General features: G+C 49.1%; 3 protein-coding genes across 6 annotated transcripts in view; 1 reads left to right on the top strand and 2 right to left on the bottom strand.

Moving 5' to 3' along the window:
- Positions 1-117, bottom strand: part of NPHS2 (NPHS2 stomatin family member, podocin) — a 53,856-nt gene extending 53,739 nt beyond the window's left edge. Inside the window, exon 1 of the mRNA XM_056529382.1 lies at positions 10-117. The gene's annotated coding sequence lies outside the window, so the exon portion shown is untranslated. The remainder of the gene's footprint in view (positions 1-9) is intronic.
- LOC130281778 (tudor domain-containing protein 5-like) lies at positions 90-27,801 on the top strand. Of its 3 annotated transcripts, none has more exons than XM_056529379.1 (4): positions 90-214; positions 19,964-20,194; positions 20,963-21,346; positions 26,956-27,801. In XM_056529379.1, the coding sequence occupies exons 2-4, from the start codon at positions 19,966-19,968 to the stop codon at positions 27,768-27,770; spliced, it is 1,428 nt and encodes a 475-aa protein (XP_056385354.1). In that variant the 5' UTR covers positions 90-214; positions 19,964-19,965; the 3' UTR covers positions 27,771-27,801. The 3 variants fall into 3 exon arrangements, with proteins under 3 accessions (XP_056385354.1, XP_056385356.1, XP_056385355.1); XM_056529381.1 differs by having other exon boundaries at positions 156-237; XM_056529380.1 differs by having other exon boundaries at positions 175-301.
- On the bottom strand, positions 8,774-13,907 carry LOC130281780 (uncharacterized). 2 transcript variants are annotated; one of them, XR_008846106.1, is made up of 2 exons: positions 13,379-13,907; positions 8,774-9,702 (listed from the first exon to the last, which is right to left on the bottom strand). XR_008846106.1 is itself a non-coding variant. In XM_056529384.1 (2 exons), exons 1-2 carry the CDS (start codon positions 12,195-12,197, stop codon positions 8,872-8,874), a joined length of 849 nt encoding a protein of 282 aa, XP_056385359.1. In that variant the 5' UTR covers positions 12,198-12,222; the 3' UTR covers positions 8,774-8,871. The 2 variants fall into 2 exon arrangements, 1 of the variants encoding a protein (XP_056385359.1); XM_056529384.1 differs by lacking the exon at positions 13,379-13,907 and adding an exon at positions 12,180-12,222.

Here is a 27,801-nt window from a genome sequence, read left to right as displayed (position 1 = left end):
TATATTTACCTCTGATGTCTATTTCTCATATGTGCAATGAAAGGGTTAAAACAAAAGACGTTTCAGGCTGTACAGTGACGTCACCAGCGCGGAGGAATCCCCGTGTGAGGAGACGGCTCCGGCGGAGGGATCTGCGCCCACCGCACCGGAAGAGGCGGAACCGCGGGAGGAGCAGCCGTGCGACAACTGAGCCGGAGGAGTCACCGCAGAGCCAGTAAGCGGAGCCGGGACACATAGGCGCGTTTTTTTGTGTGTGTGTGAATATTGGCCGAGGCGGCAGACGGGTGTCCGTCATGTGCTGGTAAATAGGTCACGTGGTGCCGGTCAGTTTTCCTGAAATTAAGGCCGGGTTCACACCTGCAGGTTCTGATGCGGTTTTTTTGTGCCGTAGGAAAAGTGTCAGTGATTCCTGTTATATTTTTTATTCCCTCTGTGTTCACTTCTGGTGTATTAAAGTACAACCAATACCTGCCGGTGTTATGGCGGCCTAGTGGGGGCTTCAGGGGCAACACTTAAAAAATAAAAATTTGTACCCAAAAAATTCTGGTGGCGTAAAACGCGGTGTAGGCCACCTTTTTTTATTTTTTATGGTGTTTTTCAGCAGGTAAAGAAAGACGCCTCAGAGAATCGTTTGAATAAGAGCTTGTCCGCACTGCATGCTTTTTTCTATTTAGGGTGCTGGTTCCCAGCCATTGTGCCTCCAGCTGTTGCAAAACTACAACTACCAGCATGCCCGGATAGCCGTTGGCTGTCCGGGCATGCCGGTAGTTGTAGTTTTGCAACAGCTGGAGGCACGCTGGTTGGCAAACACAGGTCTAGGGAGTTAGAAAATAGGCAGATCAGTTGCCATGGTGACCTGGGGGTCTTCTGAAGGTATCTGTGGCCACCATGATGGATCTGCTATCACATCCAGTGACAGGCAGTACTAGTAGATCACTGAGTGGCTGCCATGATAGATCCGTTATTACACCCAGTGACAGGCAGTACTAGTAGATCACTGAGTGGCTGCCATGATGGATCCATTATTACATCCAGTGACAGGCAGTACTAGTAGATCACTGAGTGGCTGCCATGATAGATCCGTTATTACACCCAGTGACAGGCAGTACTAGTAGATCACTGAGTGGCTGCTATGATAGATCTGCTATTACACCCAGGGACAGGCAGTACTAGTAGATCACTTAGTGGCTGCTATGATAGATTTGCTATTACACCCAGTGACAGGCAGTACTAGTAGATCACTGAGTGGCTACCATGATTGATCCATTATTACACTTAGTGACAGGCAGTACTAGTAGATCACTGAGTGGCTGCTATGATTGATCCATTATTACACCCAGTGACAGGCAGTACTAGTAGATCACTGAGTGGCTACCATGATTGATCCATTATTACACTTAGTGACAGGCAGTACTAGTAGATCACTGAGTGGCTGCTATGATAGATCTGCTATTACACCCAGTGACAGGCAGTACTAGTAGATCACTGAGTGGCTGCCATGATTGATCCGTTATTACACTTAGTGACAGGCAGTACTAGTAGATCACTGAGTGGCTGCCATGATGGATCCATTATTACATCCAGTGACAGGCAGTACTAGTAGATCACTGAGTGGCTGCTATGATTGATCCATTATTACACCCAGTGACAGGCAGTACTAGTAGATCACTGAGTGGCTGCTATGATAGATCTGCTATTACACCCAGTGACAGGCAGTACTAGTAGATCACTGAGTGGCTGCTATGATAGATCCGTTATTACACCCAGGGACAGGCAGTACTAGTAGATCACTGAGTGGCTGCTATGATAGATCTGCTATTACACCCAGGGACAGGCAGTACTAGTAGATCACTGAGTGGCTGCTATGATAGATCTGCTATTACACCCAGTGACAGGCAGTACTAGTAGATCACTGAGTGGCTGCCATGATTGATCCGTTATTACACTTAGTGACAGGCAGTACTAGTAGATCACTGAGTGGCTGCCATGATGGATCCATTATTACATCCAGTGACAGGCAGTACTAGTAGATCACTGAGTGGCTGCTATGATTGATCCATTATTACACCCAGTGACAGGCAGTACTAGTAGATCACTGAGTGGCTGCTATGATAGATCTGCTATTACACCCAGTGACAGGCAGTACTAGTAGATCACTGAGTGGCTGCTATGATAGATCCGTTATTACACCCAGGGACAGGCAGTACTAGTAGATCACTGAGTGGCTGCTATGATAGATCTGCTATTACACCCAGGGACAGGCAGTACTAGTAGATCACTGAGTGGCTGCTATGATAGATCTGCTATTACACCCAGTGACAGGCAGTACTAGTAGATCACTGAGTAGCTGCCATGATGGATCCATTATTACACCCAGTGACAGGCAGTACTAGTAGATCACTGAGTGGCTGCTATGATAGATCTGCTATTACACCCAGTGACAGGCAGTACTAGTAGATCACTGAGTGGCTGCCATGATAGATCCGTTATTACACCCAGTGACAGGCAGTACTAGTAGATCACTGAGTGGCTGCTATGATAGATCTGCTATTACACCCAGTGACAGGCAGTACTAGTAGATCACTGAGTGGCTGCCATGATAGATCCGTTATTACACTTAGTGACAGGCAGTACTAGTAGATCACCACAGTGCTGTAGTGTCAGGATACATATGGTAGCAATGATCCCGTGTATTTACACCACATTTTGGCGCATTTCCTGACGCGTTCCGGGTAGAATCTGGTTGATCTGTTTTTTGATTCCCTCGTGAATACGGGATACATAAGAATTAGAATGAACGCGGTCACTATTAGATTATGTATGGCCCATTAACCCTTTGGTGACATCCATTATACATGCACGACGGATGGGTGTCCGGCGACTATGAAGCCAGTTAAGGAGGCCGCCGCTGGCCGCCATCTTTACCTGATCCTTCTGATTCCAGTCAGTTAACTCCCTTAAAGGGGTACGCCACTGGCCAGCATTTGGAACTAAATGTTCCGAATGCTGTTTTCATGCTGTGGGTGTCAGCCACGCCCCTTGTGATATCATGGCCACGCCCCCTCGATGCAAGTCAATGGGAGGGGGCGTGACGGGCATTTAATTCCGAACGCTGGCAAGCCTGTGCCATAATTTGTGCCGAATTTGCGCCAGAATTGAAAAAATCCTGACCAACTCTCCATTTTATTGAGGAAACCTGAAAAAGGGTGTGGCTGCTGGGGTAAGGGGGCGTGGTGGCCAAAAAGGGGGCGTGTCCCTTACATTTATAAAAATATCCCAACATATTTACTACGGTTTCCACATAAAATGTGGTGGATTTGAGGTGAGGAAAACCCGACAGATCAGAGGAGGTGTAAAAAAAAAGTAAAATGTAGGGAAAGTGCAAAATGTCGGGAAACCTTAGAAAATACCGTGGACATATTTTTTTAGGGAATTAAAAACCACAAAGAAACCTACACAACACCCTTATTAAATAAGGGCCAATAATATGTCAGGTTCACCTCACATGGGGGGAGAGATCCTGATCCCAAATGGTGAACAGACACAAACCAAACCCCACAAAATGACAGATAATCCTTCTCAGCAGACGACACAAAGTATCAGATCTCACAGATCTCGGCCTCACACAGGTCTGAATAAGAAAGAGCAAAGGAAAAGGGGTTAATCATTCATTTCTTTATTTATTTATACAAATAAAACAATGTGTCCCAGTCATTTCTGTCCCCTCATCTCTTTTCCCCTGTGTCCCAGTCATTACTGTCCCCTCATCTCCCCCCTGTGTGTCCCAGTCAGTACTGTCCCGTCATCTCCCCCCTGTGTGTCCCAGTCATTACTGTCCCCTCATCTCCCCCCTGTGTGTCCCAGTCAGTACTGTCCCGTCATCTCCCCCCTGTGTGTCCCAGTCATTATTGTCCCCTCATCTCCCCCCTGTGTGTCCCAGTCATTACGGTCCCCTCATCTCCCCCCTGTGTGTCACAGTCATTACTGTCCCTTCATCCTCCCCTGTGTGTCACAGTCATTACTGTCCCTTCATCCTCCCCTGTGTGTCACAGTCAGTGCTGTCCCCTCATCTCCCCCTGTGTCTCCCAGTCATTTCTGTCCCTTCATCTCCTCCCTGTGTGTCCCAGTCATTACTGTCCCTTTGTCTCCCCCTGTGTGTCCCAGTCATTTCTGTCCCTTCATCTCCTCCCTGTGTGTCCCAGTCATTACTGTCCCTTTGTCTCCCCCTGTGTGTCCCAGTCATTACTGTCCCCTCATCTCCTCCCTGTGTGTCCCAGTCATTACTGTCCCCTCATCTCCTCCCTGTGTGTCCCAGTCATTACTGTCCCTTTGTCTCCCCCTGTGTGTCCCAGTCATTACTGTCCCCTCATCTCCTCCCTGTGTGTCCCAGTCATTACTGTCCCCTCATCCCCCCTGTGTGTCCCAGTCATTACTGTCCCCTCATCCCCCCTGTGTGTCCCAGTCATTACTGTCCCCTCATCCCCCCTGTGTGTCCCAGTCATTACTGTCAGGTCCACACTGCCTTCCCCCTTTGTTTTTATGATGTCGGTGCTCAGGGTGTGTGGATCGGGCTACAATGATCTGTATGAGGAATTGATTCCTTATTAAAGTCTCCTAAGGGGACAAATAAAGTGTAAAAAAAAAAAAAGGTTTAAAAACACACATGAAGTGGGGGCTATGTAATCTACACCCAGTCCCTTATTTACTAGGAGTGTTGTGTAGGTTTCTTTGTGGGTTTTAATTCCCTACAATTCATTTCCCACGGTATTTACTAAGGTTTCCCGACATTTTGCACTTTTCCCTACATTTTCCTTTTTTTACACCTCCTCTGATCTGTCGGGTTTTCCTCAGCTCAAATCCACCACATTTTATGTGGAAACCTTAGTAAACATGTTGTTTTTTGTGTGAAAATGTCGGGAACACGCCCCTTTCAGAGGCCCCGCCCCTGTCCCCATTGACCACGCCCCTTTGTTTAGAGTTAGTCAGGGTTTTTTCAATTCTGCCGCAAAATCTGACGCAGACAGAATTTCTGGTGCAATGCGACAGAATCTGGTGCACAACCCGACAAAACATGTCGGGTTTGCATTAGTAAATGAGGGCCACTGTCCTTGTACTGTGTGCAGATTGCATCTTCAGCAGCGTTTTTACCTTATTTCTGACGTCTTTTATCACCCCAAAAAAAGTTTTTGATAGCAGCTGCACACAGTCGGATAGGCGGGGTGCTAGGTTCGCTATGTCCCGCCGCCGCCACGCCTATCCCCTGTATGTCAGAGCCGAGACCGCTGTGTGATTGACGCACAGGTCCCAGCCCATGCGCCCCTTAGCTTATCTGAGCTGCGCGCGTTCTCTGCCTTTAGCACTGCGCAGGCGCAGTGAGGATGCAGGCGGCGGGAGCGAGCCAGGATATTGGGCGCACGCGCTGGGACCTGTGTGTCAGTCACACAGCGGTCCCGGTGCTGACGCTGAAGGGATAAGATGTCTGATCGTGTGGGTTCCGCAGATGGGACCCCTACGATCTCTGTGCAGTACTCGACGTTCGTTTAGAACACTGGGTGCAGGCGGCGGGGGTCGTGATGTCATGACACGACCCCTCCCATAGACTTGCATTGAGGGGGCATGATGTGATGTCACAAGGGGCGTGGCAGTGACATCACACCCCCCGTAGCCCACTCCAAGCGTTTGGAACAAATTGTTCAGAACGCTGGGGCAGCGGAGTACCCCTTTACCCCTTCCATATTAAAAGTTCACATCACCCCTTTTCCCATATTCCATATAAAAAAACATGTAAACATAATAAAGTTAAACATATTTGCCATTGTCACGTGCCTAATTGTCCGAACTATTACAATCTAACATTATATATCCCGTACGATTAATGGTAAAAATAACCAAACCACAGAATTGCATTTTTTCTAACATCATATCCCAGAAAAAATTAAGTAAATGCGATCAAAAAGTCAGATCAACACCAAAATGGTACAGAAACAAACAGCAGATTACAGATTAAAAAAACATAATGGAAACTAAACACATTTGGGGACCTAAAGTATCAAAATAACATGTAAGTTTAACCACAAGGGGGGAGATTTATCAAAACCTGTGCAGAGGAAGAGTGGTGCAGTTGCCCATAGCAACCAATCAGATTGCTTCTTTCATTTTCCACAGGCCTCTTTAGAGAAGCAATCTGATTGGTTGCTATGGGCAACTGCACCACTCTTCCTCTGCACAGGTTTTGGTAAATCTCCCCCAAGGTGAATGGCCTAAAAAAGAAAAAACCCAAATTAGCAAAACTGTATTTTTTTCCTGCATCATAAGTTATGGAGGAAATATGAAAGTGCAAAAACTAAATAAACGAATAAAGACCTTATTTACAGACTATTTTGGTTAAAATTATTTTGTGTATTAGGGCAAGTGGATTTTCATGAAGGACAAGTAGATTGTGCTCAGTTTTAATCCCTTGGACAAGTAGTTATTTTTTTTATTTATTTCCACACCCCTGTATTACTGTCCCCTCATCTCCGTGTGTGTAACTGTCATTACTGTCCCCTCATCTCCCCCGGTGTCACAGTCATTACTGTCCCCTCATCTCTCCCTGTGTCACAGTCATTACTGTCCCCTCATCTCCCCCTGTGTCACAGTCATTACTGTCCCCTCATCTCCCCCTGTGTCACAGTCATTACTGTCCCCTCATCTCTCCCTGTGTCACAGTCATTACTGTCCCCTCATCTCCCCCGTGTCACAGTCATTACTGTCCCCTCATCTCCCCCTGTGTAACTGTCATTACTGTCCCCTCATCTCCCCCGGTGTCACAGTCATTACTGTCCCCTCATCTCCCCCGGTGTCACAGTCATTACTGTCCCCTCATCTCCCTGTGTGTCACAGTCATTACTGTCCCCTCATCTCTCCCTGTGTCACAGTCATTACTGTCCCCTCATCTCCCCCTGTGTCACAGTCATTACTGTCCCCTCATCTCCCCCGTGTCACAGTCATTACTGTCCCCTCATCTCCCCCTGTGTAACTGTCATTACTGTTCCCTCATCTCTCCCTGTGTCACAGTCATTACTGTCCCCTCATCTCCCCCTATGTCACAGTCATTACTGTCCCCTCATCTCTCCCTGTGTCACAGTCATTACTGTCCCCTCATCTCTCCCTGTGTCACAGTCATTACTGTCCCCTCATCTCTCCCTGTGTCACAGTCACTACTGTCCCCTCATCTCCCCCTGTGTCACAGTCATTACTGTCCCCTCATCTCCCCCTGTGTCACAGTCATTACTGTCCCCTCATCTCCCCCTGTGTAACTGTCATTACTGTCCCCTCATCTCTCCCTGTGTCACAGTCATTACTGTCCCCTCATCTCTCCCTGTGTCACAGTCATTACTGTTCCCTCATCTCTCCCTGTGTCACAGTCATTACTGTCCCCTCATCTCCCCCTATGTCACAGTCATTACTGTCCCCTCATCTCTCCCTGTGTCACAGTCATTACTGTCCCCTCACCTCTCCCTGTGTCACAGTCATTACTGTCCCCTTATCTCCCTGTGTCATAGATATTACTGTCCCCTCATCTCCCCCTGTATCACAATCTTTAGTGTCCACTCACCCCCCCCCAGTGTGTCACAGCCATTACTGTCCCTTCCTCTTCCTGTGTGTAACTGTCATTACGTCCCCCTCTTATCCCCTGTGTGTCACACTAATTAGTGTCTCCTCATCTTCTCCTGTGTCACACCCATCACTGTCCCCTCATCTCCCTGTGTGTCACAGTCATTACTGTCCCCTCATCTCCCCCGGTGTCACAGTTGTAAGGAGATCTAGATCTTATCTAGGTACCCCTGGTACAGAACTTCGGTGGTTAGCTTGATTTAAGTCTTTATCTGGATCCAGGAGAATGAATCTACCAGAAATAACACGTAACAACAGTTTGTCTGGTCAAATTCACTCTAGTTTATTCAGTAGTCCGTAAGCACATAATATAGGGGGGGGGGGGGGGGGGTTGCACCCCTCCTTCCGTCACTCAAATATTTGGTATAATCTCTAGCCTATAATATTAGGTATACGGAGGTTTCTGAGAGAATTCATGGGAGAGACAGATGATCGAGAAAGCCATAACACATGTAAGAATAGGAAGTCCTAATATGGTCAATTAACCTTCGCGGCTACATTCCGAGCAAAGAGATAACATTAAATGCTGACAGGATAAAGACACTGTGTGATGGATACATACAATACAGTAACCCCTTCAATCCCCTCTTAGAACCTTATATTATTTTATACTATACGGTTCTCCTTTTTTTACCTTCCTTTCTCTGTAGAGTTTTAGGTATTGCATGTATCCACTGGGTGTAGTGTCTTCATTAGCCAATGAGGGCGAGGCCTGGTAAAATGTGGCCGTGGCATTGGCGACTCCCTTTTCTAGCAACCTCCTAATACATGGTATCACACATAGAGAAAATGCAGCAATAACTATAATGATTACAAAAATTATAATGGCTAATTGTGTTAATCATGTTTCCAGTTAGTAAACCATCCAAAATATTGATCCCAGGGATCTGTAATACCTGAGTTCTTTTTTAGTTCGGCAGACAGGTCCTCTAACTTTTGTATTACAATAGTTACTTTACCATTGGGACCAGTGTTGTTAGGTATGACGGTGCAGCATGTTGTAGGATCCACAAGCACTTTGCACACCCCACCTTTTTCTGCCAGAATCATATCTAAGACCATTCTGTTCTGAAATGTCATAACTGAATCAGCTTGGAGCTGCTCTGCAACACCTCGTAACGCATCCCTTGTGTAGTTTACAAACCTTTGTTGATTATAGTAAATGTAATTAATCCAGTCTACATTTTTGTTCACAGTGATTATAGAAAGGATAGATTAAAAGCCCGCAGCTACTTGACTCCTGGCTTTGAACTCATCAGGGACCCCTCTTGGGACCCCTATTGTGTCTATGTATACATGTGGATGGAAGCTACCTGCAGGTGTTGACCTCTTTATCCTTTTTGTGGCAGAGTTTACGTGTTCTCCCCCTTCTGCGAATATGAGAATGTTCATAATGGCTTTAGCTAGAACACACTCTCCTTTCCACTTGTCCTCGAGCTTGAACCTTATTTTACCATCGCCACAGATCCAGTAAATGTCACCTATTGAAAAAACTTGGTTCTGAGTGAGTGACACTTCTACAGAGCTATAACTAGCACAATATCTCTTTGTAAAGTTCTTTCTATTGATATCTTCCTTTTCTCCCCTATAGCATGTGTAATTCCCTGGGTATATGTGTATACCTGCCCCTGAGTGTGGGGTCTCTGTTAGCAAAGGGTATTTCATTTTCCAGGTTCCGCAATCAGTGTCATTATTAGAAATTAACTGCCAGAACTCATGGAGACTTTCGCTTAGTTGGGGGTCAGGGCTGTCTGCCCCCGTTTGTACCCCTTCTTCGCCTAGTTGGGGGTCAGGGCTGTCTGCCCCCGTTTGTACCCCTTTTCCGCCTTTTTCGAGGTCAAGGCTGTCTGCCTCCGTTAGTACCTCTCTTTTCTTTAACAGCTTGATCCTTGTGGCGTGGATCCAGGTGGGTGACTGCTCAGTGAGGACCGCTGTTCTGGTGATGGCCTCGGTGAGTTGTCCGTAGATGAAGCTCCCCGGCTTCTTTCCCTTCTGGAGGGCCTTGACAATCACCTGGTCTCCTACCCGGAATGGGTGAGTTGGTTCCTGTGGAAGAGAGGGAGATTTACAAGCAACTTTTTCTTCAGTTTTACTGAGGACCTTGATCAGATTAATAACATACTCATCTCTGATCAGGTCCAAATCCCCTTCCTGTATCACTAGGGGGCGCTGTGCCCAGGGTGTAGGGAAGGGCCTATCCATTAGAATTTCAAATGGTGACAACCCTAGCTTCTTATTAGGTGTCATTCTGATCTCTGCCAGTATTATGGGCAGGATTTGTTTCCATTTTTCAAATGTTCCAGCAGTGGCCTTCCTAAGTTTGTCTTTCACTGTTCTGTTCATCCGTTCCACGACCCCTGAACTCTCTGGGTGATATGGAATATGGAATTTCCACTCCACCTGTAATAGTCTTGCTATCTCCTTGTTGAGCTTTGAGGTGAAGGCCGGCCCACAGTCTGATTCAATGACCAGAGGACAGCCCCACCTTGGGACTATCTGTTGGGTCAGGATTTTGGCTGTAGTTTTAGCATCCTCTGATTTTGTAGGAAAGACTTCTGGCCATCTGGAGAACATGTCCACTATCACTGATGCATATTCCTGTTTCCCTTTTGTTTTAGGTATATGCGTGTAATCCACCTGCAAGTGAGTGAATGGTGTAGTGGGGTAGTCAAGGTGTTGGTGAGGACTCATCAATGGGTTGTTAGGATTGTTTCTCAAACATGTGATGCATCTGTGTATGTAGTCTGTGACTAACTGTTTGGCATCAATGATGTGGAAACATCAGTAGAGAGACTCAAGGTTGTGAAGGGAAAAGCATGTGAAGCAGCGGGAGAAATGTAGGATTAGCAGAGCTGAAACTGTATAAAAATGTGCAATGAAGACAGATGCGTTGTGTTTTGGTATGCACGGCTTCCCCTCTTTGCAGATCAATCATGTTTTTGGATTTTTCTGCAAAATTGGATAGCACCAATCTTTGTTCTGACATGTGCTGTGTATGTACACCTTTAAGTAAGCCTACAACATCATGTGTGGTGTGCAGGAAGGTCAAGTGTCCCAGGGTAATAGGAGTTGTCAGTTCTACCATCATTGCACAGGCTGCAAGGGAACGCAGACATGCCGGCATCCCCTGTACAGAGGTGGGCATCACCTTTGAGAAAAATGCACAAGGACGTAACTTGCCTCCATGTTCTTGTGTCAGTACCCCCGCCATGGTTTTACAATTTTGGCGTGCAAACATGTGAAAAGGCATTTTATAGTCAGGGAGGCCAAGCCCCGGACTCGACATGAGCGAACATTTCAAATAATCAAATGCATCATACATTCCAGGAGACCATTTCACCAAATCTGGACTCTGTTCCAGAGTGGCTTGCCTCAGAACATTGTCATAGTAGGAGCAATCAGGGATCCATTGTCTACAGTAGTTTATCATACCAAGGAAGGAAAGCATTTCTTTCTTGGTGTGCGGGGTGACCAGGCCCGCAATAGACTTGACCCTTTCTGTGCTGATTCTCCTTTCTCCCTTTGTGAGGACAAACCCTAAATATTTCACCTGCGTTTTACACCATTGCATTTTCTTAAGTGCCACTTTGTGACCACATCCTGACAACCATTGTAACAGTGATAAACCATCCTGAATGCTGGCCTCCGCTGACATGCTACATAACAACAAATCATCGACATATTGCAGCAGCACAGAACCTTGGGGGGGGTACCATGGTTTTAAATGTGGCTTGGAGGACTATGCTGTACACAACAGGTGAATCAGCATATCCCTGGGGCATTCTGCACCCGGTCAGTTGACGTCCGTCAAAGGAAAAAGCAAAAAGTGGTCTGGTCGCCTTATCAACTGGGATAGAAAAGAAAGCATTCTTCAGATCTATCGCACTGAAATAGACAGCGTCTGCAGGAATGGCAGAAAGAAGTGAATTGACATCTGGGACAATAGGAGCAATAGGCACAATGATGTTGTTTATTGCCCTCAAATCCTGTACAAAGCGGGTAGTACCATCTGCCTTTGTCACTGGATTGACGGGCGTGCTGTAGGGTGAAATCACCTCTTCCAGGATTCCTTTTTCTAGGAATTCTTCTATCATTGACCTAAGTCCATCAAGTTTTTCTCTTGAAAGGGAGTATTGTTTCTGATATACAGGTGTACTGCCTTCCCTTAGGGTAGCTTTGTATGGTGTGCAATCAATGAGCCCTGTGTCATAGTCCCCATTTGCCCACAGTGATGGGTCTATGTCCCCTAGCTCTGGGTGTTCCTGTATGTTTGTAAAAATCAGTGGAGTTACAATGGGCAAAGCATCAGAGTATATACTGATACCGTTGTATTCAACTGTGAGCTGCAATCCCAGCTTTACAAACAGATCTCTCCCAAGAAGACTCACGGGGCACTCAGGTATAATGCTGAAAGTGTGATCTGTAATGTATTCCCTGTCAATGGTCTCTAGATCTATGGGCTTTTTTATAAGATGCTGTCCTGCTGTTAGAAAAGGGGCAAACATTTTAACTTCTTCACTTACTTCTTGTTTATCAGACATACTGCGGGTCTGGATCCCCCGCTAGTAACTCCTTGAGCACCAGCGTCCTTATCTCTTCCTGCAGCTCCCTTCTCTCCTGCTAATTCTGCTAAAGGTTGTGGCTGAGGAGCTCTCCTAGTTATGACTGCTGTGACTGCATCTTCTTCATCTGGAGTCAACACTGGGTACTGAGGCACTGCTGGAGGGGGTCTGTTATACGGTGAAGGGGGTGGTGGTGGAAATTTCTGGTCTCTCCCTTTCAAACTTATTTCCCGTTCTATCTCATGAAGGGACCTATCATCTTTGGGACAGCTGTGGTTCTTATTCCTTTTCTTATTACCTGCATCATACCAATGGGGGGCTATTTCTAGCCACTGTTCTCCTCCCTTGGACATATAATCCATGTCCCAGGAAGGGTCCGCATCGAAATGCGGCCAGGCTGCCTTATCACCCAGACATAGTCCTTTGACCATATCCATATGATACACACTATTGTCACCGTCTCTGGGGAATGGATCTGCAGCATCCATTACCTCAGTCCAGCCTGCTAAATCGTCTACCCATGGATTGATCAGGTAATAGTTTATTTGGACTAACACGGGTTACATAACATTTGCAAGTTTCCACTGGCTCTGGTTTAGGGTACTTAGTTTTAGAGCCTTTTGCTCCCATGTTAGTATGTTTGGTTTTGGAGTGTGATCATACAATCACTGTCAGGACTGGCTGTACTGTTTGCTCACTCTCCCAGAACCCCTATCGACTAGTGCTGTTTTGAGCCGCCACTTGCGTTCACCGGTCTCTGGGTCAACAGATTCTCTCCTAGCCAGAGGGGTGAGGCGTCTTGCAGCTCTCCACAACGCATGCAATTTTACACAGTCAATGATGTTAGTACAAAAAAATCACAGTGAGATTTGACCGTACACTTACCACTCGGTCAATGTCTCACACAAACAAATGATCTTATCACTTCTAAAATTTCTTATTATTACAAACTACATATATATATAAGAGTTAAATCAAGCTTGTAACCTTCTGTTCCCCGAACAGCTTCTTTTAGTTTTAAGTGCACTTATCTCTGACTAAGGTGATATGGGGCTCCCGGAGCACCTCTTATAATCACCTATGACTCCCTGAGCCTTTGTCTATTGTGTCCCTGACACTCTGTGTCCCAGACACAGCAACCTCCCGAAGTTTCTACTTACTTGGATCGAGACGCTGTCAGTGCCCTCGGATCAGCAGAGGTTAAAACAGATATCCCTCATACGGATCCAGGGATGACTTTCTCGATCCCGGACGAGCCCCCAGATTGTAAGGAGATCTGATCTTATCTAGGTACCCCTGGTACCGAACTTCGGTGGTTAGCTTGATTTAAGTCTTTATCTGGATCCAGGAGAATGAATCTACCAGAAATAACACGTAACAACAGTTTGTCTGGTCAAATTCACTCTAGTTTATTCAGTAGTCCGTAAGCACATAATATAGGGGGGGGGGGGGTTGCACCCCTCCTTCCGTCACTCAAATATTTGGTATAATCTCTAGCCTATAATATTAGGTATACGGAGGTTTCTGAGAGAATTCATGGGAGAGACAGATGATCGAGAAAGCCATAACACATGTAAGAATAGGAAGTCCTAATATGGTTAATTAACCTTCGCGGCTACATTCCTAGCAAAGAGATAACATTAAATGCTGACAGGATAAAGACACTGTGTGATGGATACATACAATACAGTAACCCCTTCAATAGTCATTACTGTCTCCTCATCTCCCCCTGTGTCACAGTCATTAGTGTCCCCTCATCCCCCCCCCCAGTGTGTCACAGCCATCACTGTCCCCTCCTCTCCCTGTGTGTAACTGTCATTACTGTCCCCTCATCTCTTCCTGTGTCACTGTCATTACTGTCCCCTTATCTCCCTGTATCACAGATATTACTGTCCCCTCATCTCCCTGTGTGTCACAGTCATTACTGTTCACTCTTCTCCCCATCTTTCACAGTCATTACTGTCTTCTCATCCCCTATGTCACAGTTATTACTGTCCCCTCATATTCTCCGTGTGTTACAGTAATAAGTGTCCCCATCACCTTTAAAAAACAACCCCCCCCCATGCAATTGAACTAATCTCCGCCTCCTTTTTTCAGCAGTAGATGTCTTTAGTCGGCTCTCTGGTGTTACATGAGCAGCAGATGTCACGTGACCAATCAGCAGCCTCGGCAGTCTCGCTTCATACTCTTAAGTACAGAGATGGAGAATCCTTTAAAATAGTTTCTGTCAAAAGAAACAACCTGTGCATAGTGATAAAAAGTATAATAAAGAATCTTACTAATGGTATTAGCCATAGTGCACAGATCTCTCCCTATCAGCTGTGCCCCTCCGTCTGTGCTGTCTGCTCCGTCCCTTCTCCTGTCTGCTCGGGACAAGACCAGTGATGTGAAAGAGGGGGGGGGGGGGGGGGGTTGGGGGGGTTGTAAGTTGGTATTACTGCTAATAAAATGTATAACTCAGTAGATAAGGCAGCAGGGAGTCCATTCATAAATCTTATAAGCAGTAATGCTGGCCCCTCCCTTTCCCTTCACATTACTGGTCTCTTCCCTTGCTGACAGGAATGGAGAAGGAGAAGTGACAGAGCAAAGCTTTCAGAGCCTGTGAAGTGACGTCACAGCTTACAGGGAAAGAGCAAAGCGGATATGGAAGATCTATGGACTATGGCTACTAACATTATATTAGTAAGTTGTTGTATTATACTTTTTTGGCACCATACACGGGTTGTTTCTTTCCTAGGACAACCCCTTTAACTGGCAGGAGCAGTAGTTGCTGGGCAACACATGTAGTTTAGAAAAGCCTCAGGGACCCAGGTAAGTAGCCATGGGGGTGGTCCCCACGGGCCCTAAGTGATCCGTCTCTGTGTATACACTCCACTGTGTTCTGGGACCTCCCTGCGGCATTTTAGTGGGGGGGTTTGTGGGTTCAGTCCACCGTCCTCTTCACTATCAGCTGTGGATTCCCATGTTTACTCACAGCTTTGTAGACAACTACATCTGAGGCCGAGGCGGATTCATCTGCGGCAGTGACGGATCCCACTAAAAGTGACATATCATAGTGTGGGTAACAGGATCACATTTATTATACACTGAGGACCTTTTAACTGCTGTCAGATTCCCCTTTTGGTTGTTGTCTTTGTTCTGTAAAATCAGCTTATTTGCCGATTGGCTTTGGTGAGGGAGTTTTGTCTCCTGACCCTATTACAGTCATCGGTCCGGTGCTGGAATGGCAGCGTAATAGCATAATGTTATTCACAGATTGGGGGAGTCCTGCTGTGACTATGGGGTGAGGGAGGGGCTTAGATTGGGGAGTCCTGCTGTGACTATGGGGTGAGGGAGGGGCTTAGATTGGGGAGTCCTGCTGTGACTATGGGGTGAGGGAGGGGCTTAGATTGGGGAGTCCTGCTGTGACTATGGTGTGAGGGAGGGGCTTAGATTGGGGAGTCCTGCTGTGACTATGGTGCGAGGGAGGGGCTTAGATTGGGGAGTCCTGCTGTGGCTATGGTGTGAGGGAGGGGCTTAGATTGGGAAGTCATCCTGTGACTATGGTGTGAGGGAGGGGCTTAGATTGAGGAAGTCATCCTGTGACTATGCTGTGAGGGTAGGGTCTTAGATTGGGGAGTCCTGCTGTTACTATGGTGTGAGGGAGGGGCTTAGATTGAGGAAGTCATCCTGTGACTATGCTGTGAGGGTAGGGTCTTAGATTGGGGAGTCCTGCTGTGACTATGGTGTGAGGGAGGGGCTTAGATTGAGGAAGTCATCCTGTGACTGCTGTGAGGGTAGGGTCTTAGATTGGGGAGTCCTGTTGTGACTATGGTGTGAGGGAGGGGCTTAGATTGAGGAAGTCATCCTGTGACTATGCTGTGAGGGAGGGGCTTAGATTGGGGAGTCAACCTGTGACTATGGTGTGAGGGAGGGGCTTAGATTAGGGAGTCCTGCTGTGACTATGGTGTGAGGGAGGGGCTTAGATTGGGGAGTCCTGCTGTGACTGGTGTGAGGGAGGGGCTTAGATTGGGGAGTCCTGTTGTGACTATGGTGTGAGGGAGGGGATTAGATTGGGGAGTCATCCTGTGACTATCGTGTGAGGGAGGGGCTTAGATTGGGGAGTCCTGTTGTGACTATGGTGTGAGGGAGGGGCTTAGATTGGGAAGTCATCCTGTGACTATGGTGTGAGGGAGGGGCTTAGATGGGGGAGTCCTGCTGTGACTGGTGTGAGGGAGGGGCTTAGATTGGGAAGTCATCCTGTGACTATGGTGTGAGGGAGGGGCTTAGATTGAGGAAGTCATCCTGTGACTATGGTGTGAGGGAGGGGCTTAGATTGGGGAGTCCTGTTGTGACTATGGTGTGAGGGAGGGCCTTAGATTGGGAAGTCATCCTGTGACTATGGTGTGAGGGAGGGGCTTAGATGGGGGAGTCCTGCTGTGACTGGTGTGAGGGAGGGGCTTAGATTAGGGAGTCCTGCTGTGACTATGGTGTGAGGGAGGGGCTTAGATTAGGGAGTCCTGCTGTGACTATGGTCTGAGGGGAGGGGCTTAGATTGGGGAGTCCTGCTGTGACTATGGTGTGAGGGAGGGGCTTAGATTGGGGAGTCCTGCTGTGACTATGGTGTGAGGGAGGGGCTTAGATTGAGGAAGTCATCCTGTGACTAGGCTGTGAGGGTAGGGTCTTAGATTGGGGAGTCCTGCTGTGACTATGGTGTGAGGGAGGGGCTTAGATTGGGAAGTCATCCTGTGACTATGGTGTGAGGGAGGGGCTTACATTGAGGAAGTCATCCTGTGACTATGGTGTGAGGGAGGGGCTTAGATTGGGGAGTCCTGCTGTGATAATAGTTTAAGGGGAGGGGCTTAGATTTGTGGAGTTCTGCAGTGATAATAGTGTGAGGGGAGTGGGCTTATATTAGGGGAGTCCTGAGGTGACTATGGTGTAAGGGGCTTCAGGGATGTGCGAATCCTGTCACCCGATGCCCGGCACACCCGGCATATGATTCCTGAAGGATTTAGCCCTGCTCCAGGCAAGCAGAGCCAGGGCCCGCACACCGGCCAAGAACGCCCAGGGGATGAGGGCGCCTCACGGGGATCCAGGGCTCACGTCCCAGATTCTCTGAGCAAGCACCAATTGAATCCCTTGCAGCAGAATGCCATCATTATATGGCGCATTGGCGGAGCAGGGCCATAAAGCGAGCTCAGGAGGCTAATGTCGGACATCGCCAATCAGTCCAAAATTGATCTCAGTGTCTAAATGTGCCAAAATCTAGTGCAGGTAGCTGATCGAACACCCACGGTGATTGGTCACGATCAGCTGTAAGGACGGAGGGAAGTCTCTTACCTGCTTCCCTTCCGATCGGTGCCCCTATGCTGCAGCCAACCATTGCAGGCTATAGCAATGGAGCACCGATAACACTGATCAATGCTGTGCTACTTGAATGGCAGCATTATTTAGCCACTTCCCTAATAAAAGTTTGAATCGCCCCCCCCCCCCCTTTTCCCATTTTTTTATTAAAATTATGCGTGGTCTATATCTGTGTGCATAAATGCCCAAACTATATAAATATGATGTTAATGAAACCGCATAGTCAATGGCATAAAACATAAAAAAATACCAAAGTCTCCTCAAAACAATAATGGTACTGATAAGGGCCGCAACGATTATTTGATAAAATCTATTAAATTTGATAACGGGATTCGTTGTTGACGAATTCGGTTATCGAATAATCGTCTGATTCGTTGTCCGGGCGCCGGCAGTCATAAGGCTGCTGCGGGTGCGAGGTCAGATGCTAGGCCGCACCGCCGCAGCCTCTGTTCAAGTACCTCTCCCACCCTCCGCTGACCCACTGCTCACGAATCACGCTTGCTGCTTCTCTCCTCCCCTCCCCCGCCGCTTGTGGACGCTCTGTACATTGTGCCTCCATGGTATGGAGCCTCAGCCTTCCCTGGAGGACCTCACCCATACTACTGCCGCTGGTAGGCTGGTTTCCTGCTGTTTAATGCGCCCTGCCACTGTTACTGCCGCATTGCATATTGACACACACGGGGGGGGGGGGGGGGGGGGGATCTGCAGAGCATTGCACCCTAGTGTCATCTACAGACACTAGGGTGCATTGCTCTGCAAATACCCCCCATGTGCATAGCAGTGTATATATACATACATACTTACACACTGCTATACCCATGGGGGCGTGTGCAGAGCATTGCACCCTTGTGTCTGTACCACAGACATAGGGGTGCAATGCTCTGCACACACTGCTATACATATAGGGGTACATGCAGAGCATTGCACTCTAGTGTATCTGTAGTACAGACACTAGGATGCAATGCTCTGCACATACTCCCATGGGTAAAGCAGTGTGTATGTAGTACATATACACTCCTATACACATGAGGGTGTGTGCAGAGCATTTGCACCCTAGTGTGTGTAGTACTACAGAGTCTGTACTACAGACATGGGTCAGGTGCAATGCTCTGCAGTCTGCACATACCCCCATGTGTATAGTAGTGCTATATAAAAATTGTAAAGTTAAAAAAAAAATGTAAATACGTCACAATCTTTATCCTAGTCCCGTTACTTCGACGCCCCCTCGGCTTGATCGCTCTGCTCCGTCTGTTCAGTGAGAAGAATGATGATGCGGCCCGTCAATCAAGCCGAGGGGGCGTCGTTGCGGGTGAAGTAACAGAACTTGGTAAGCGAAGCTCCCTGCCCAGGGGACTACTTATGGGGCCGGCGGGGACTAGTTTATAAGTTCATATCCTCACCGTCCCCGCAGGCAGGAGCGTCCCCTGGGGTTGGTGAGGATAAAGATTTTACCCTATATAACACTTTGCCAAACATTATATAGGGTAAAATCTGATGATTGGTTTCCTTTTAAAGGAGTACTCTGCCCATAGACATCTTATCCTCTATTGAGGGGGCGGGGTGTGATGTCACGATCGCGGCCCCAAACCCAACGTTCAGGATGAAAAGTTCAGAATGTCGTGGTGGTGTGCAGGAGATAAGGGATAAGATGTCTACGGGCCGAGTACCCCTTTAGATTACCACACCCCTGAACGGTGGGGTCGGGGCCGTGATCGTGATGTCACACCCCGCCCCCTCCAGGGGGCGGGGCGTGATGTCACGATCACGGCCCCGGACCCAGCTTTCAGGATGAAAAGTTCAGAATGTCGTGGTGGCGTGCAGGAGATTAGGGATAAGATGTCTACAGGCCGAGTACCCCTTTAGATTACCACACCCCTGAACGGTGGGGTCGGGGCCGTGATCGTGACGTCACACCCCGCCCCCTCCAGGGTGCGGGGCATGATGTCACGATCACGGCCCCGGACCCAGCTTTCAGGATGAAAAGTTCAGAATGTCGTGGTGGCGTGCAGGAGATTAGGGATAAGATGTCTATGGGCCGAGTACCCCTTTAGATTACCACACCCCTAGGCTAAGATTGGGGCAATCCTGAATGTGGGGGGGGGGGGCTTAGATTGGGGAAGTCTTGACAGCCTTTAGTAACAACTGGAGAACTACAGCTGATGGATCTCTGCTCTAGGCCTTCGCCTCTCCCTTTTTATTATATTCTTCATAATATAACGATTCTTGAGGAGATTCTGTGGTGCCGTTCCTCTGTTTTTCCTCCTGGAAATGTATGCCTAGATGGTTAGCGATGTATTACCGGTTGGAGATGTGTCCATCCTCGGTGCCATCAGTGCTCACTGCATTGGACTGTAGGGACACATCGGTTATCATCGTGTGTTTCCTATCTTTTCACCCAGACATGAACAAGGAACGGGTCTTACAGACACTAAAGAAAGAAGTGCGCTCCCTGCTGATCGCGTCCAAGCTGGGCCTCAGCGTCCAGGAGCTGGAGCATGACTACCGCACCCTGGTCGGGTCCCCGCTCCCCACCAAGACCCTGAACTACAGGTCCACCATGGAGCTGCTGCTGGATATGCCGGACGTGGTGAAGGTCCGGACACAGGTGGATGGCAGCGTGTTGTTATCAGGTGAGTGCTGCGCAGTAACCGCTGCCAGACGCCGAATCATCTTTTATTATCTTGTACACAATAAAGTAGGGCTGGGCGCTATACCGGTTCATACCGAATACCGAAATTTTTGTGCTGCACGATATGAATTTTTCCCCATACCGCAATACCGTTTGGGCCCCTCCCCCTTGGGAATGAATGAATTATCAGCCCAGCGCTGTTCTGCTCCCCCCACCAAATCATGTTACCTGCGAGTGTTGTCCTGCTCCCCCCAAATCATGTGACCCGCCAGCGCTGTTCTGCTCCCACCCCCAATTAATTATCAGCCCAGCGGGGTACTACTCACATATGTCACTCGCAAGCACTGCCCTCCTCCTCTTTGTTGCGGGCCGCCGGCGATGGAACTCTATACTGTACGCCAGTGGTCTTCAACCTGCGGACCTCCAGCTGTTGCAATACTACAACTCCCAGCATGCCCGGACAGCCAACGGGTAACATGATTTGGGGGGGGGGGGGGAGCAGAACAGTGCTGGCAGGTAACATGATTTTGGGGGGGGGGGGGGAGCAGAACAGTGCTCGCAGGTCACATGATTTGGGGGGGGGGGGGGGAAGAAATACAGTGGAACCGCCATAAGTTACAAAAATACCGTGATACACATATTTGGTCATACCGCCCGGCTCTGGGTATTTTCTGGTTTGACCTCGCACTGTGTACAGTAGATATGACCTGACGCAGGCTACTGATCGTATTCCTTATCCTGCTTTTATCCTGTTAATCCTCTATTTCAGCTGTGGTCAATGAACAAACAAAGGGTATAGCGGAGCTGGTGTCCAGACAAAAGACCACCTGCAAGAGGAAAGTGATCCAGAAACGGCGCCTGGGGCGACCCCTGACCCACATGGACTTGGTGAGACGGGGGAGAGTAGCCCCGGTGCTGCCGGCATTTGTGAAGAGCGACTTACGGGACCTTCTCTCCATATCACCACTGCTGGTGTCCCAGTTGGAATCTTCCTACTACAAGCGGTTTGGTCGGAGCTTCCAGTATACCCGCTATGGCTTCTACTCCCTTGTAGAAGTCCTCAGGTCTGTGTCGGACTTTGTGCAGGTGGAGCAGACTAAAGCTGGATCCTTACTGATCCTCAAGACTCCTGTTATTCACAGTGTGACACCATGTGAGTACCCGCTATCATTATTATTAAAGAGGACCTATTGTCCACAAAAACATTTTATATACTGTAGATAATACCATTATATGTATAGTTGTAATATCTATTTGTTGAACATGTATATTTTTTGTCCCTGCAGCTATTGCTTGTGCTTCTCTATGAGGAGACCAAATACAGGAAGTGAGGGTGGACAAGCAGGGCTCTGTACACTGAGGAGAATCAGGGCTCTGTACACTGAGGACAAGCAGGGCTCTGTACACTGAGGACAACAGGGCTCTGTACACTGAGGAGAAGCAGGGCTCTGTACACTGAGGAGAAGCAGGGCTCTGTACACTGAGGAGAAGCAGGGCTCTGTACACTGAGGACAACAGGGCTCTGTACACTGAGGAGAAGCAGGGCTCTGTACACTGAGGAGAAGCAGGGCTCTGTACACTGAGGAGAAGCAGGGCTCTGTACACTGAGGACAAGCAGGGCTCTGTACACTGAGGACAAGCAGGGCTCTGTACACTGAGGACAAGCAGGGCTCTGTACACTGAGGACAAGCAGGGCTCTGTACACTGAGGACAAGCAGGGCTCTGTACTCTGAGGACAAGCAGGGCTCTGTACACTGAGGACAAGCGGGGCTCTGTACACTGAGGACAAGCAGGGTTCTGTACACTGAGGACAAGCAGGGCTCTGTACACTGAGGACAAGCAGGGCTCTACACTGAGGACAAGCAGGGCTCTGTGCACTGAGGACAAGCAGGGCTCTGTGCACTGAGGACAAGCAGGGCTCTGTGCACTGAGGACAAGCGGGGCTCTGTACACTGAGGACAAGCGGGGCTCTGTACACTGAGGACAAGCGGGGCTCTGTACACTGAGGATAAGCGGGGCTCTACACTGAGGACAAGTGGGGCTCTGTACACTGAGGACAAGCAGGGCTCTGTACACTGAGGACAAGCGGGGCTCTGTACACTGAGGACAAGCGGGGCTCTGTACACTGAGGACAAGCGGGGCTCTGTACAATGAGGACAAGCGGGGCTCTGTACACTGAGGACAAGCAGGGCTCTGTACACTGAGGACAAGCAGGGCTCTGTACACTGAGGACAAGCAGGGCTCTGTACACTGAGGACAAGCAGGGCTCTGTACACGGAGGACCAGCAGGGCTCTGTACACTGAGGACAAGCAGGTTTCAGTGCAGTGAGGCTTTATGACACGCTCCCTTTATGACAAGCCAGGAGCCTGCACAGAGCCCTTCTTGTCCTGTCCTCCCTTCCTGTATTTGGTCTCTTCATAGAGATACACAGGCAGTAGCTGCAAGGGGCAGCATTTTTTTCCAACAAAAATATACATATAATGGTATCATCGTCATTATATATTGTTTGTTGACGACAGGTACATGTTAAAGAGGACCAGTAGCCAAACCCCAAAATTTAGATAATTATTATTAAATCACTTAGGATGCTTAGATTTTTCCTAATATAGTGCAGCATAGGATAATATTAGAGAATAATGTGGACATTCTGGTGTATGCTTTGTGCTAGAGACGAGCAAAGTTACAGTAATTTGATTCGGCATGGACCTCACGGCTCGGCGGTTGCTGACTATAGTCTGCATAAATAATTTCAGCTTTCAGGTGATCCTGTGGGCTGGAAAAGATGGATACAGTCCTATTAATCCTCTGGCTTTGCAGAGAGAGGGGGTGGAGACTGATCACTGCACCCAGTCATCTAATCAGGCTGCTGGGGCTAGAGGTCACCCATGTAAACTGAATAGACTCATAAGTGGGTTGTGGTCAGTTCACACTATGTGCAGTTTTTATGTGTTTTCTTATTCAAAGTGCATTTTTTAGATACAATTTTGATGAGGTGTTTTGTGAAGAGTTGAAGTTTTAAGTCTATGTTCACATGTTACCTACTACCTTTTCTTACACATTTTCACTGCATTTTGTCTGGAGGATATCCTGATCCCATAGAGATAGCAGCAGTATACAGATAGAGCTGGAGGGGAGGTGTATAACTACTATATATCCTGATCCCATAGAGATAGCAGCAGTAAACAGATTACGGATGTCCTGATACCAATACTAGTATCGGTGCCGATACCCAACATTTGCATGGTATCGGGGACTTGTTTAATGTTCCCAATACCAAGGCCCGATACCTGTTGCAGTGCAGTTCGTCAAATGCCCCGCTCTGCTGCCATGTTCTGCCGTCCGCATCCCCATTCTGTCATCCGCATCATGGCGTCCTATGGAGGAGCGCATGACACACCCGTCACTCCACCTCCTCCACTGCGCCCACGCTACGGAGGAAGCAGAGTGACGTGTATGTCACATGCTCCTCCATAGGACGCCATGATGCGGATGGGAGAACGGGGCAGCAGAGCCGCAACTACAGATGAGCAACTGCCGTGGGGGCACTGTCTATAAGGGTGCACTGTCTACAAGGGGTGCACTGTCTACAAGGATGGGGTGCACTGTCTACAAGGATGGGGTGCACTGTCTACAAGGGGGGCACTGTCTACAAGGGGGGCACTGCCTACAAGGATGGGGTGCACTGTCTTCAAGGGGTGCACTGTCTTCAAGGGGGGGCACTGTCTACAAGGGGGCATTGTCTACAAGGGGGGGCACTGTCTACAAGGGGGGGCACTGTCTACAAGGGGGCATTGTCTACAAGGGGGGCACTGTCTACAAGGGGGGGCACTGTCTACAAGGGGGCATTGTCTACAAGGGGGGCACTGTCTACAAGGGGTGCACTGTCTACAAGGGGTGCACTGTCTACAAGGATGGGGTGCACTGTCTACAAGGATGGGGTGCACTGTCTACAAGGGGGGCACTGTCTACAAGGGGGGCACTGCCTACAAGGATGGGGTGCACTGTCTACAAGGATGGGGTGCACTGTCTACAAGGGGGGCACTGTCTACAAGGGGGGCACTGTCTACAAGGGGGGCACTGCCTACAAGGATGGGGTGCACTGTCTTCAAGGGGTGCACTGTCTTCAAGGGGTGCACTGTCTACAAGGGGGGGCACTGTCTACAAGGGGGCATTGTCTACAAGGGGGGCACTGTCTACAAGGGGGGCACTGTCTACAAGGGGGGCACTGTCTACAAGGGGTGCACTGTCTACAAGGATGGGGTGCACTGTCTTCAAGGGGTGCACTGTCTTCAAGGGGTGCACTTACATAGTTACATAGCTAGTACGGTCGAAAAAAGACATATGTCCATCAAGTTCAACCAGGGAATTAAGGGGTAGGGGTGTGGCGCGATATTGGGGAAGGGATGGGATTTTATATTTCTTCATAAGCTACTGTCTACAAGGGGGCACTGTCTACATGGGTAGGGGGCACTGTTTACAAGGGGGCACTGTCTAGAAGGGGGGCACTGTCTGCAACGGGAGGGCGCTGTCTACAAGGGGGGCACTGTCTACAAGGTTGGCGCTGTCTACTAGGGGAGGGCACTGTCTACAAGAGGTGTACTGTCTACTAGGGGAGGGCACTGTCTACAAGGGGTGCGCTGTCTACAAGGGGTGCGCTGTCTACAAGGGGGCACTGTCTACAAGGGTGGCGCTGTCTACAAGGGGTGCGCTGTCTACAAGGGGTGCGCTGTCTACAAGGGGTGCGCTGTCTACAAGGGGTGCACTGTCTACAAGGGGGCACTGTCTACAAGGGTAGGGGCACTGTCTACAAGGGTAGGGGCACTGTCTACAAGGGTAGGGGGCACTGTTTACAAGGGGGGCACTGTCTAGAAGGGGGGCACTGTCTGCAACGGGAGGGCGCTGTCTACAAGGGGTGCGCTGTCTACAAGGGGTGCGCTGTCTACAAGGGGGCACTGTCTACAAGGGGGCACTGTCTACAAGGGTGGCGCTTTCTACTAGGGGAGGGCACTGTCTACAAGAGGTGTACTGTCTACTAGGGGAGGGCACTGTCTACAAGGGGTGCGCTGTCTACAAGGGGTGCGCTGTCTACAAGGGGTGCACTGTCTTCAAGGGGTGCACTGTCTACAAGGGGGCACTGTCTACAAGGGTAGGGGGCACTGTCTACAAGGGTAGGGGGCACTGTTTACAAGGGGGGCACTGTCTAGAAGGGGGGCACTGTCTGCAACGGGAGGGCGCTGTCTACAAGGGGGGCACTGTCTACAAGGGTGGTGCTGTCTACTAGGGGAGGGCACTGTCTACAAGAGGTGTACTGTCTACAAGGGGTGCGCTGTCTACAAGGGGTACGCTGTCTACAAGAGGGCACTGTCTACGAGGGGAGGGCACTGTCTACAAGGGGGGCGCTGTCTACAAGGGGGGCGCTGTCTACAAGGGGGGCGCTGTCTACAAGGGGGGTGCACTGTCTACAAGGGGGGGCGATGTCTACAAGGGGGGGCGCTGTCTACAAGGGGGGGCGCTGTCTACAAGGGGGGGCGCTGTCTACAAGGGAGGGCGCTGTCTACAAGGGGAGGGCACTGTCTACAAGGGGGGGGCGCTGTCTACAAGGGGGGGCGCTGTCTACAAGGGGGGGGGCGCTGTCTACAAGGGGGGGGCGCTGTCTACAAGGGGGGCTGTGCTGTCTACAAGGGGGGGCACTGTCTACAAGGGGGGGGGCGCTGTCTACAAGAGGGCGCTGTCTAGAAGGGGGGTGCTGTCGTCTACAAGGGGGGCTGTGCTGTCTACAAGGGGGGGCTGTGCTTTCTACAAGGGGGGGCTGTGCTGTCTACAAGGGGGGGGCGCTGTCTACAATGGGGGCTGTGTTGTCTAGAAGGGGGGCTGTGCTGTCTACAAGGGGGGGGGCTGTGCTGTCTACAAGGGGGAGCTGTGCTGTCTACAAGGGGGGGGGGCTGTCTACAGTGGGCTGCTACTAATGTCTGCAGCTATCTATACCACCTACAAGGGGATACTACCTACTATTAAAGACAATCTTACAGCAGAGTCACCTGCACTAACTTGAATTTATAGATGACCCGGTTTCTACCGCTGCTCACCATGTAACATCAGCGCAATCGTTCCGGAGACATCGGTCTCACCACCAATGCAAATTCCCTGTTCTGTCCAATGGAGAAGAGAGAAATCTTGGCTCATACTACAGCAGCCGCCTCCATTGCACACAACAAGGAACCACATATCAGCACGGTAAGCAGCGCCAGAGACCGGGTCACCCTGGAGTCAGATTCCCTTTAAAATAAAAGTACTTGTTATTGGTATCGGCGAGTACTAGAATTAAAGTATCCCATAGAGATAGCAGCAGTATACAGATAGATCTGGGGGGAGGTGTATAACTACCATATATCCTGATCCCAAAGAGATAACAGCAGCAGTATACAGATAGAGCTGGAGGGGAGGTGTATTACTACTATATATCCTGATCCCATAGAGATAGCAGCAGTATACAGATAAAGCTGGAGGGGAGGTGTATAACTACTGTATATCCTGATCGAATAGAGATAACAGCAGCAGTATACAGATAGAGCTGGAGGTGAGGTGTAGAACTACTATATATCCTGATCCCATATAGATAGAGTTGGAAGAGAGGAATATAACTACTATATATCCTGATCCCATAGAGATAGCAGCAGTATACAGATAGAGCTGGAGGGGAGGTGTATAATTACTAGATATTATATTATGGATTTATATCTCTTATTCTTTTCTTGTTCCAGGGTCCAGTCTTCAGTGTCCTCCTCCAGGAAATGTCCTTTGGAGCGGCAGCCTTTCTGTGAATAAGGAATCAAATGCTCCCAAGAAGCCCCCTGTGCCAGACTGTCCACTCCCGTCTGCTGCCCCTAAGAGTACTCCCCTGTCTGCTACCCCTAAAAGTCCACCCCTGTCTGCTGCCCCTAACACTCCACCCCTGTCTGCTGCCCCTAATAGTCCACCCCCGTCTGCTGCCACTAAGAGTCCACCTCCATCTGCTGCCCCTAATAGTCCACCCCTGTTTGCTGCCCCTAATAGTCCACCCCCATCTGCTGCCCCTAATAGTCCACCCCCATTTGCTGCCCCTAATAGTCCACCCCCGTCTGCTGCCCCTAACACTCCACCCCTGTCTGCTGCCACTAAGAGTCCACCCCCATCTGCTGCCCCTAAGTCTGGGGGGGTTACAACCCTGGATAAGCTCTTTATGGCAGCACAGGCGGAATATTATGCCAACAAACCATCGGTTAAGAGCGTCGGCACAGAGAGAGCGCAGTCTGAACGTGAAAATATAGACAAAGAGAGTATTTTACCTTCACGCCCCGTCCCATCAGCTACAGTGCTAAGTATTAATGGTGAACTGGTCAGTGACCCCCAACCTCACATCCAAGCCGATAATACATACAGTCCAGGAGTGGACACAACTCCTATACAGACTGATGTAGCAGAGCCGAGCACAGATCGCAGTGTACACTGGCTGGAGAAGAAGGTGGGTGTAATACGTGTTACAGGTGTACAATATATTGTCTACAGGAATACTATGTATTGTCTATATAGGTGCTGAACATTATATACAGTCATGGCCGTAAATGTTG

The sequence above is a fragment of the Hyla sarda genome, chromosome 7, assembly GCF_029499605.1.
Source record: "Hyla sarda isolate aHylSar1 chromosome 7, aHylSar1.hap1, whole genome shotgun sequence".
Lineage (NCBI taxonomy): Eukaryota > Metazoa > Chordata > Amphibia > Anura > Hylidae > Hyla > Hyla sarda.
The sequence above is the reverse complement of the archived record's forward strand: the minus strand, read 5'-3'. Positions and strand labels throughout refer to the sequence as shown.

What these genes read in the sequence shown, in the direction of transcription:
- LOC130281778 (XM_056529379.1), top strand. Translation starts at nt 19,966, where the DNA reads ATGAACAAGGAACGGGTCTTACAGACACTAAAGAAAGAAGTGCGCTCC. An exon ending in TGGCAGCGTGTTGTTATCAG is followed by an intron (nt 20,195 to 20,962) that starts GTGAGTGCTGCG and finishes CCTCTATTTCAG; the next exon opens with CTGTGGTCAATGAACAAACA. An exon ending in TATTCACAGTGTGACACCAT is followed by an intron (nt 21,347 to 26,955) that starts GTGAGTACCCGC and finishes TTCTTGTTCCAG; the next exon opens with GGTCCAGTCTTCAGTGTCCT.